We start from the raw sequence: 12,021 nt of genomic DNA on the forward strand, positions 1-12,021 counted from the left end.
TAAAAAGACACTTCTAAATGAGACTTCGATCGAAGTTTTATTGAAAACATTACAATAGGCGCACTCAAACATGAAAGATTGACGTTAATAATTTCATCAACAATAGCCATTAAGATGGGCAACAGCAAAAGCATTGTGCAGTATCATCAAATGATTCACTACTTTATTCACAATTACACACTAAATGTAACAGCAACGTCAAATATCTGAGTTAACAAACGCCTCAAAGTTTCCTTATAACCCATCTCAGAATTGTAAGTGTGTGCCATGAAGTCTCACCACGGCCAACGTCCAATAATAACCATCTAACAACCCCCGTCTGCGGCGTTTCTGAAAGTCGGGACCAACTTAGCTGCCTCTTTCACTAATCTCACCTGCGTCTCAAAGTTCCTCTTCTTAGTGAGTAAATTGTCTACCTGCTCGTTGAGGAATTAACTCAGAACACAGTTGTAGAATAGTCTCGCAGATCTTGCTGATCATCCATTTTCGTAACCATCTAGCTTCCCGAGCATCTGCTTGTGGAGCAATAACACACGGTGGCATGCTTAAGAGACAAATCATTTCCAGAAGAACATAAGCTCCCCAAATGATGCGGATGATGAGCGCAAGATGACTGAAGTTTCTTCAACTTCAGTGACTGCATAAGTCTCCGTCTAGCCTTCTCATTGTTGCTTTAGGGTTTCGGCTGGTAATATAGGTTGAGGCCATGTGTGAGAGGCTCCAAATGAAGACCGCCATCATCCTTTTACTGTAAAAGAGGAGCATACCTCGGGAGCGCTTATGGAAAAACCTTGAAGCCACAGGCTACAAATACCCTAAACAAAATTGTTAGCAAGCTTGCCTGCTACATGTGCATACAAAATTGTTAGCAACCTTGAAGGCGCAGGCTACACGTGCAACAAAGCATCTTTGACCTTGGAAGACAAGATTGCCGTCACCATAATTTCTCTGGCATCCAACCTAATAGACGACACTTAAAGTAAGCTAGTGTTGTGGCTCTAACTAGATTGGTTTTGTCATCTGTGAATTAGAGAGGTTTGTCACTTGGAAATTGGCATACTATGGCTTCAGTCTGTCCCATGTGGAAGAGGATTTTCTGTTTGTCAACTAGGCACAATCAGGATCCTTCACACTGCAGGTGGCCGTAGCTTTAGCAATGATACTGGTGGTATTGACGTTGAAAAAAAAATTCCAAACCCTGCATGACAAAAGTTTTGGTCCTCAGGTGTGAGAAGTTTCACAAATTTGAGGCAAGTTCCTTCAATTTGTAATTATTACAGGAAACTAAAAGAATGATGAAATTAGACAATGACAAGTAAGACAAAAGAAACCAGTAGAAATGATATCGGACAGTATCATAATTCTAAGAGGCCATAAAAGTTCTATTCCTGCGTGTATTGCAAGCATGTGCCTAATTGGGGATTATTGCAACTTAGTAGTTCCTACGAGTGGTATCAAATTTGTATCTGAGCCATTAAGGGAAACTTTCTGTACTAAAGACAAACAAGAAAGCGAAAAAAAAGAAGAAAGAATTGCAATACAGATTGGGCTTGTGAACACATTGGACGGAGAACACAATTAAAACATTATATAAGTGTGTAACTGCACTGAAGACTGTAGTAGCGTGTGTGAAGTTAAGCTTCCATACCACTTTTAAGTACGTTTTCATCGTATACGCAAACAATATTATGCAGGTACGAAAGCAGAAGACAGAACTGCTACATAGTGTGAGCATAGAAAAAACCAAACCAAAAACCAACACTAATTCTAGTTGTTAAGCGATCCTCATTGGATGTCAAGAGGCATAATAGCTTCAACATCACCCAAATACTACATGACAAAGGAAATAGCATGGCAAAACCGTAATCAGCCTTACAGAATAATCTAAAATGTTGGTCAAGACGAAGAAAATCAAACTTTACTTACCATCAAATCGGAAACAAGTTATTGACGATGCGTGTCCACGATAGCTGGTCTCCACTGCTGCAATTATACCAACAACGAGAAAGTGAAGTGATGACACCGATAAGCAAACGAAAACAGAGCAGCATTGTTGATTAGAATTGGAATGATGGAATATAAACGTGCTTACACAATGAATATGGAAGCATCCGAAATTAACCAATTCAAAAGCTCCGAATCATGTAGAGGGTTACCAGGGTTACGGGTGAGGACCAGGTAAATGCAATGTCCGAAATACTCATCTATGTAACGAAGAAATCAAATGAAATCAGAGACAATGTCTCGCGATACCAATATGCAGAAAATGTGAAAAAGTAGCAATACAGTAAACACAATTGACATTACAGTCTGTAATTTACAGAGCCTCCATTGGAATCACAACACCGAAATCGCACGGGAAGAATGAGAGCTTTCCCACACCTCAATACCCTCAACATCTTCCCGAATAACAAACAGCCTGTCTCCGCCGCCTTCGATTTTCTTTATAACCCCTCTCTCGGAATCCTCCTCTTTATCCACAAAATTCCTCCTATACCACCCCTCACAAACCCCATTTTCTCTTTCCACCCTGCTTTCTGCTTCTGCAACCCTCGACCAAACCTCCAACCCACCTTCCCTCCCCACAAACACTTGCTTTCTGTAACACCTAACCACCCTATTGCTATCGCCATCCGTCCCGTCTCCGCCGGCGTTCCTCAAGCTTGGGTTCTTGTCTTGCAAATATACCCACGGATCATCCCCTAATTTACGCAAGTCTGCCACTGCCAAATCGCCGGACTTTGAACACAACTTGAACAGAGTCGACTCCTCAACGTCGGCGTCCACGTCGGCGAATGAGTCCCCGAAGCGACTGCTCCGGCCTGAACCCGGTTCGTTCGCCTCCCATATCACCTCATTCGACCTCGGGTCCCACAAACGGATATAACCAGAGTACCCAAAGGCGCCGCATGTGACGGAGCTCCCGACGATCAAGCCCGTCTCAGGAAGCCACCTCAGCTTTCCAACGGCCAGGTTCTTCGCCGAGCTTCCCGGCTGCCGGCTCAGCTCGGATACGATTTTGAGAGTCGATTTGTCGATCACGAGTATGCAATTCTCTTTGCGGGGGCAATCAAACGACGCGAAGACAGAGCTCGGTGAGGCAGCAATGGCGGTGACTCGCGCCTTGAAGATTCTGGGATCTTCCGGGTCGGTCCAGTGAATAGACCCCAGGTTTCGCACGCCTGAGAAATCGTAGAAGTGGAGTCCTGCACCGGATTCGGATCCTACAGCGGCGATATCAGGATACACTCGGCAAATCGAGGTTATGTCCTCCAAATGCGTACGGATAGTACTGGCGTGGCTGAGATTCCAATCGTAGCTGGATATCTGGCCGCCATGGGCGATCCAAACGGAGCCGTCGTCCCCTGCGGTGATCGCCGAAGGACGGCCATCGGAGGCGGGTTGGACGGTGGTGACAATTGAGGCGTCGATTCCAGAAAAAGGAGGCGGCGACATCACCGACTTGAGCTGCGACTCGATGCCGTAGTAGAGGGCTTCATCGGCGAGCTCCTGCTTGGAGAATCGGCGAGCCGTGGAAGGGAGGCTGTCCGATCGGAGAAGCGAGAGGATGACGGAGAATATCTCCGGGTCCCGGTCTATGAAAACCGGGTTCGGGTCGTCGGTGGAGCGGTTCGATAGGGCGGCTAAGAGAGAGTCGGGTCCGCCTGCCTGGATCGTTTTTAACGTCGTTTCGAAGTACTTGCCGCCGACGTTGAGCTTGATGCGGTCGTCGGTGTGGGGCCCAGGGGCAGTCTGGGAATTTCCGTTATCCATTACGAGGCCGCGTGAGGTTGAAGATGTTTCACGGTCTTCAACTTCACGGGGACTTTCTGGATAGCTGCGAGGCGGGAGCGATCGGCAAAGCGACGGAAAGTTTTATGCTTTTCTTGACACTAATACCCTTCTTGTTTTATGAATTTACTTAATTGTTGGTTTGTGTGATTGCCTGCAAAAATCCAAAGAAAGCCCTTTTTTGTCATTTTGAATTGGAGCTTGTGTCCCAAAACTCTTGGGCTCCGCCCACGAGTTATGATTGGGCTACATTGTGGATCTGATTGTTTTTGGTACAAGCCCATATTATAGGCCCACTTTCTAACCAAAACCAATCTTTCAAGCTCACGTTAGACCAACTCCTACCTTGGAGACAAACCCAAATATTTAGGTTTAAACCCAAAACACGTCACCCAAAGTTAAGACCCAGACCTAAAACATTTGGGTTTGGACCCAAATCAAAATCCAAATTTGGCTTACCCAAATCTTGAGTGGGTCCCATTTAAAAAAAAACAGGGTTTCTGAATATAAACTGACTAGCCGACGGTTGGGCCCCTCATGGCAGGGACCCTAGTTTTCCAATAATAACCTTGGGTTTAAATACGCCTTTCGATTTCTGGACCGTTGGTTATCAACGATCCGGATCAAAATCATTTTTTTAGCAAGCCTTTGATATTGATCTAAGAGTCCATATTTGTTTTTATCAAATCCAACAGTAAAAAAAAAAAAAAAAAAAGAGATCCAACTGCTGAAATTTAAATCCAATGATCAAAATAATAAATTTTTTTTTAAAACAAATCCACTTCAAAAAATACTCATTCATTTGTTCATTCATCTACACAAAATCAATTTCTTCCTCATATAATTTTCATATACTTTCTTCCTCAATTTTTTTGAAGATGTCTTTAGGACAAACTACAAGAGGTTCAAATTGGAAGCAAAAAGAAGATGAAGCTTTATGTTGTGTTGCAATTTCTCAAATGAAAAATTATTATTGTTTGGTGATTGTCTAATTAGTTTTGACTGGTGTTACTGAAGTTTTGTTGATGTGGGTATTGAAGTATGATTGATTGGTTTGTATATTGAAGTTTGGTTGGTGTGTGCATTGAAGTTTGATTAGTTGGTTTGTATGTTGAAGTTTGGTTGATTGAATGATTAGTTGGTGTGATTTGTTCGGTTTGGAATTTTGTTGGGAATATAAACTTTTTAGATTAAAACATTCATAAGATTAAATTAAGATAACATAACTCAAAATTAAAAAAAAAAAAATTTACCACAAAAAACAAAGTCTTGAATTTAGGTGTGGAGAATTAGGTGACATTCATTGTTCAAATAACTAACTTTTGTCTTTTATTGAACATAAATATTTGGGTTTGGATCCAAGAGTTGAAGTTTGTCTTATAGAAACTTATGAGCCATTCACATTACTATTTCCAAGAACTCCCACCTTCCCACATTCATTCGATGCTTGTGAGCATCAAACCAACTGAACCATCCAAACCGACCAATCCAAATCGTTTTACTTGGTTTGGTTTTGACCATGAAAAAAGTCAAACAATTTAAAAACCAAATTGAACTGATTTTATGTTGGTTTGGTTAGGTTTTGATACTTTTAAAACCGATCAAAACCAAATCAAACCGAACCAACCATATATCTTTGAGATGTAATTTTATTTATTTTACACATGTCAATATATTATAGGTCATTTGGATATCTAACCATACATATATTATAAGTGTTAACATATTAGAAATTGTAATGACTATTAACAATTAAAAATTCATTCGTATTTTAGGTGTATGTGAGCTTGTAAGTAATAAACCATTTGCAAACATGAGATTTCATCTTTTATATAATTGAAACTTAGTCCTAGTTGACTTGATGGAAGTGTTTATGTTAAAAAAATTTAATCTTTTGTCCAATTGGAATGTGTGAGATATGTTGTATAAAATTAAAACTCTTGAAACGTAGGACATTTTTTATGGATGTGGGGGAATAGGCTTAAGTTGACCGAACAAAACTAAACTAAACCAATTAACAATGTTTGGTTTTGTTCGGTTTTAATAGTGGTATTGGTCAAAACTGAACAAAACCGAATCATTCAATGCGATTTGGTTTGGTTATATTTTTTGTTTTAAATCGAATAAAATCGAAATTCACTCACCCCTGCTTATTAGCATGAGCTTAAACACACTATGCGCAAGGAGAGAAATTCTCTTGAAACCAATATAGTGTCCAGTGCCATCACCGATAGCAGAGATGATCCTCATGTCATCATATATTGCATAATTTGTTCATTGAATAGTTGACTATTGGTGTCTTCAGTGATTTGACAGATATCAAAACTTACTATTACCAAGTTTAGTCACATAAAGTTGTTTGCAAATTACAACAAATCACTCCACAGCCGCATTCACCACATTACAATTACCAACATAGGGGGATGAATTTGAGCACATCAAATATAGAGTTACATCTATTTTTCCAAATGAGTCATAAGCCAAAAATTCATAAATCTCCACGAATGTTTTGTCTAATACTTTGTTGGCCATAATTTATGTGGCTTCCTCTTTCGTGGCCTCAGTTGTAGAGTATTCATGGATACTCCGCTAATATTGATAGTGAATTTGTGGTTACCGTCCAATTTTTTCAGTAGTAATTCATAGGCCCTTGTCATAAGGGTCCACTTTTCCCCTACCTCTATATCCATACATAGCACAAAAAAATAGGGAAAAATGTGTTGTAGGTCAGTTGGCAAAATGGATCGAAAATTAGATTGAAAGATGTAAATTCGGCAATGAAGTCTCAGTACTGTAGACTTGAGTTTAAGTATTCGATTTAGGCCAGTAACCTACCATTTTAAACTGAAACCAGGTCATGAGTCCAAATAATATAAGATTTTAGAATATTTTCGATATTTTGTTATTTTTCTCTGTTTTTACTTAGAAAGTCTAGGGCCAAGAGGCACTATATACCATCTTTAGGTTCTAGAATTTTTTTATCTTTAAGTTATCTATAAGTTTTGAGGTTTTCTTATATTCTCTAGTGGTTTAGTTCTCTTACTTTAGGTAGGTTATAGTTTTATGCCTTCTCCTTATAAAGAGCAAAAGTGAGCTGAAGATTTCTTGCCTACTGACGTTGCTGAAAATAGTAATCATGGCGGCCGACGGCAAAATACAGGATACTGCGGCCCGCCGTCAGTTGAGAATAAACCCAAACATGATGGTCTGGAAAATTGCCCCAAAACTTTTGAATAAACCAATTAGAATGGGATAGGATTTTTACCACCCACTTTAAAAACACCTAAAATACTTGCAAGAAAAATAGTATAGTTGACTTACGTAAGGTCGTTCTCCATAGGGATTATTTTAAATAAATTTATGTGAAACAAAATCTCAACTAGTTATTGAGAACGAAGTTTTGGAAAAATGTGATTTAATGACCTAAATTAAGAAAAATGAATTTAATTAAAAAGGTTAACAAAAAGCTGCAATATTAAAGAAGGAAAAATGAGACAATTTTTGAAAATTAAAGTAAGAAAGCACTAGGGTTCCCCTATCACCTTAACAATTTTACGTTGTTCTTCCAATTACTTATGAATTACACATGCATATTTTGAAGTTTAGGTTTTCCTAGTGTATGTCCTACTTGTAACCTCCAACATATAACGTAAACATGCAACCCGTCCGTCCAGATCGAATGTGAACATGTCAGACTCATTAAGTTTTATGAAACCTTTTGAAAAACCATGCAACCCTTAAGACGTGACATCCATCCTAAGTGAAGTTACACATATTAACTACAAGAAGCCTTAATCAATTTAAGGGACATTCCTCCACTAAAATTGCATCAAATTACTTTTCTAAATATCCTAATGGTCGCGAATCACTAAGATAAATAGATAGTTTAAATCGATGATTAATAATTCAAAACCTGCATGCATAATATCATAAGCAAATTAAAAAAGACTACATATTCATGCTAAGGCTCATGGCCTCCCCCTAGCAAAGAGGATTAGTTACACGTATTCATAATTAAAATAAAAAGGATCTTATTGAAATAGAAAAAGAACGAAAACACCTTGAAAGTATAAATCTTGAAATCTCTAAGCCTTGACCAAAATCCTCTCTCCAAAGCTTGCATAGAAGAAGAAGAACTAGGGATGGCCAATGGCTTATTTATACTACATAGAAAATCCAATCCTTACTAGAAAAGGACTTAGAATAAAACTAGGAAACCAAATAAATTAAAATAAATTAGGAAACATAATCCTTAATTGGCTAGGCAAATTCGTCCAAAATCTGCACAGCCATGTTTTGAACCCAAATCTCTTCCAGAACCGGCCCAAAATGGCTGGATTTAAAGCTTAAAATAATTTGAACACTTCTTCAAAAGCCCACTAATCCAAAATAGGTCATCTTAGGCTCCAAAAATCGCAATCACGAACTGCTTATTTATTTAATCGCCAAAAAATAACCACTTGGTAGAAAAACTGAAATTTTGACACGAACAAGCTAAGGGACTCACAAATGTCATCCAATTTGAATCACTCCAAAATTTGTCCGTTTGGTCATGTTTCGCTTCCGAGGAATTTGAATATCCTATATTGGAAATATAAGGCAAAGTATGAAAATTCTACCAAAATATACTAAAAATAGGGTAAAATACATAATATGAAATCGACTCATATGAATGCATACAATTTTTCCTCTAGAGAATAGATTAGAATTCAAAGAGAATTATGGACGGCTTTGATTGTATTTTTCTGTTCTTACTTAATCTTTGAGAATCATTTTACTTCTTAACTTTACTCAAAGTTAATTAAAATTGAAAAGTGTGAGTGCCTTTGAAATATCAAATACTTAAAAATCCCCCTATTGAACAGCCATTTCCTTACTTCCCTTAATCTAAATTCTCCAATTCATTGCATCTCTCATTCTGTTTGTAACATTCCTAAGTTCATATATAAATAAAATTGGTTTAGCCTAATTAACAATCGAATTGCACAATCCGTAAGACATCGATCATGATAAGTCTTAATTAAGTTATATAACTTGATTCCTAAGCATTCCCAAAAGTATAGAGACCAAATTAAGGCTGGATAAGGACTTTCTTCCAACATAATTAACCTGATGAACGGCCTGACCAGCATATTTATGCTACAAGTTGCTATATGTACATGTATATATACTCTCTTGTGATTGGAAATTGGCCAATGAGAGAGCTACACAAACTGGGGGTAAATGATGTAAGCAGTATATAAATAAGTGAACTACAGCAACGTAGCTAACCAACACAACTCTAGGATTACCAAAGAATACCAGATTCACAAAATTGGAGAAACAACTTATAAACTGAGAGATCAACTTACCTGGAGGTATCACCATTGAGAAACAAAAGAAGAAGTCTTCTACTTCCAACACTCGAAATACTCCTATCTAAGTGAATAGGGTTTTAGATATATTGAAGATCGTGTGTGAGGAAGCAGGGACTCCAACTATTTATATAACCACTCATATAGCTAAAGATTCACTCGGTCCAACCAATTATCAGAAAGAGTGATGATCTCTATCTCTTAATAAGTTTTAGTCCCATCATGACTCTATATAATAGTATATACTTGATAAGAATCAAAATAGAACAGCTGCAACATATAAAACTCCATGGCTCTTATCGTACTAAGGTCCTCAAACTCCTTGTGTTTCACATAACCAACACAACTGGTTAAGCGCCATCCAAGTAGTCCAGTTATAATCTCATTGTCATTCAAACAAGGTTTTACATTCTCCCACTTGAATGTAAATGATATGCCTCAATATTATAAGAATCATTGAGTTCACAAAAGCTTGCAACTGATCCTTCTTAGTAACTTGTCATCTTCAAGAAAAATATAGGACCATAGAAAACAAAGCACGCATTGCTTGCACTTTGCACTTTGCACTCTATGATCACATACGTATTTAGCTTAAAAAAATACTATGTTACCCTTGAGAGTCATGATGTCAAGAACTGACTATTCATAATGTCAGTTCCACATAACAAACTGAAATAATTCTAGTACCAAAGTTGTTTGTAGAAACATAATCAACCATTTAAACAAGTCAATAATAATAATGAATTGCAAGGCAACTAACAACTGTCAACAATAAACAAAATTAAATGAAGCAAAACCAAGACAGTGTATGGAGTGCTTACTCTCACTCATTAACTGAATCAAAGAGCTCTCTTACTCCCGTGTTGAAAACATGTTTCTTGAAGACTCCCACTGGTAAGGCCTTTGTCATTAGGTCAATAACCATTAAACTTGTGTTGATATACTCAATTTCGACAGTCTCTTTCTTCATTTCATCTCTTACTTTTAAATACTTAACATCCATCAATCTACTAGCATAAGACCTCTTGTTATTCTTTGAAAAGAAAACTGCAACTTTGTTGTCACAATACAACTTGAGGGGCCTTTCAACACTGTCAACGATTTCCAATCCTTTCATCGTGTTTTTAAGCCAAATCGCTTGTTGAGTTGCTGCATAGCACCCTATAAACTTAGCTTCCATAGTTGAAGACACAATACTTTTCTGTTTTGCATTCTTCCATGATACTGCACCATTAGCTAGCAAAAAAATATAACTGTTAGTTGATTTTTTGTCATCCACACACCCTGCTAAGTCCGAATCCGTGAACCCTACCAATTCCAGCTTGTTTACATGACTGTAAGTTAACATGAAATCTCTTTTTCTTTTGAGATATCTAAGTACCTTTTTTGCTGCAACCCAATGAGATGCACCAAGATTTGATTGAAACCTACCTAGTACACTCACTGCAAAAGCCAGATCCAATCTTGTACATACATGGTGTCACATCCCGGCCCGGGGCGGATCACTTCCCGGGCCCGCTCTACCACCGTAGCACGATATTGTCCGCTTTGGGCCCCGACTACACCCTCACGGTTTTGTTTTGGGAACTCACGAGCAACTTCCCAGTGGGTCACCCATCCTAGGAGTGCTCTGACCTCCTTCTCGCTTAACTTCGGAGTTCCTACGGAACCCGAAGCCAGTGAGCTCCCAAAATGCCTCGTGCTAGGTTGGGATGGGAATATTCATATAAGGATCACTCCCCTGGGCGATGTGGGATGTTACAATCCACCCCCCTTAGGGGCCCGACGTCCTCGTCGGCACACCACGGCCAGGGTTAGGCTCTGATACCAATTGTCACATCCCGGCCCGGGGCGGACCACTTCCCGGGCCCGCTCCACCACCGTAGCACGATATTGTCCGCTTTGGGCCCCGACTACACCCTTACGGTTTTGTTTTGGGAACTCACGAGCAACTTCCCAGTGGGTCACCCATCTTGGGAGTGCTCTGGCCTCCTTCTCGCTTAACTTCGGAGTTCCTACGGAACCCGAAGCCAGTGAGCTCCCAAAAGGCCTCGTGCTAGGTAGGGATGGGAATATACATATAAGGATCACTCCCCTGGGCGATGTGGGATGTTACACATGGGCATACATTAGATTCCCTACAAGAGATGCATAGGGCTTGTCTTTCCCCTCATTCTCCAATTCATTTCTAGGACATTGATCACTGCTCAGTTTGTCTCCTTTGCCAATAGGCAATTCTCCATTCGAACACTTGTCCATGTTGAATCTTTTAGTAACTCTATCGATGTACTGTCTTTGGAAGAGACCAAGAGACTTTTTAGCACGATCTCTTATAATTTCTATTCCCAATACAAATCGAGCTTCCCCCAAATCCTTCATGTCAAAGTTTTGAGTGAGCATACTCTTAGTTAACTGTAGTAGAGACATATCGAAGCTAGCTAATAATATATCGTTTACATACAATACTATGCATATGACTTTTGCACCAAGAACTTTCAGATAAATACACTCATCCATTTTGTTCTCTTGAAAACTAAAAGCTACCATTACTTGATCAAATTTCTTGTTCCATTGCCTCGAGGCTTGTTTTAAGCCATATATAGACTTATTTAATTTTCAAACCATCGTTTCCTTCCTCTTTCAACAAATCCAGATGCTCGTTGCATGTAAATATCTTCTTCAAGATCTCCATTTAGGAATGCCGTTTTGACGTCCATTTGATGAAGTTCTAAATCAAAGTGTGCCGTGAGAGCGAGGATTATTCTCATGGAATCTTTTGTTGAGACTGGAGAGAATGTTTCATTATAGTTGATTCCTTCCCTTTGCGTAAAACCCTTCGCCACTAGCCTTGCTTTGTGTTTTTCAATCTTTCCTT

At 39.0% G+C, this 12,021-nt stretch overlaps 1 protein-coding gene across 2 annotated transcripts; it reads right to left on the bottom strand.

The window, feature by feature from the left end:
- Positions 1 to 67: 67 nt before the first annotated feature.
- Positions 68 to 3,973, bottom strand: LOC103427616 (protein ENDOPLASMIC RETICULUM-ARRESTED PEN3-like). 2 transcript variants are annotated; one of them, XM_008365685.4, is made up of 4 exons: positions 2,308 to 3,973; positions 2,093 to 2,204; positions 1,927 to 1,983; positions 68 to 1,198 (listed from the first exon to the last, which is right to left on the bottom strand). In XM_008365685.4, exon 1 carries the CDS (start codon positions 3,772 to 3,774, stop codon positions 2,338 to 2,340), a length of 1,437 nt encoding a protein of 478 aa, XP_008363907.1. In that variant the 5' UTR covers positions 3,775 to 3,973; the 3' UTR covers positions 68 to 1,198; positions 1,927 to 1,983; positions 2,093 to 2,204; positions 2,308 to 2,337. The 2 variants fall into 2 exon arrangements, with proteins under 2 accessions (XP_008363907.1, XP_008363906.1); XM_008365684.4 differs by having other exon boundaries at positions 2,093 to 3,973.
- Between the last annotated feature and the right edge of the window lie 8,048 nt (positions 3,974 to 12,021).

Source organism: Malus domestica, chromosome 04, assembly GCF_042453785.1.
Source record: "Malus domestica chromosome 04, GDT2T_hap1".
In the NCBI taxonomy this organism is placed as follows: domain Eukaryota; kingdom Viridiplantae; phylum Streptophyta; class Magnoliopsida; order Rosales; family Rosaceae; genus Malus; species Malus domestica.

What these genes read in the sequence shown, in the direction of transcription:
- LOC103427616 (XM_008365685.4), bottom strand. Translation starts at nt 3,774, where the DNA reads ATGGATAACGGAAATTCCCAGACTGCCCCTGGGCCCCACACCGACGAC.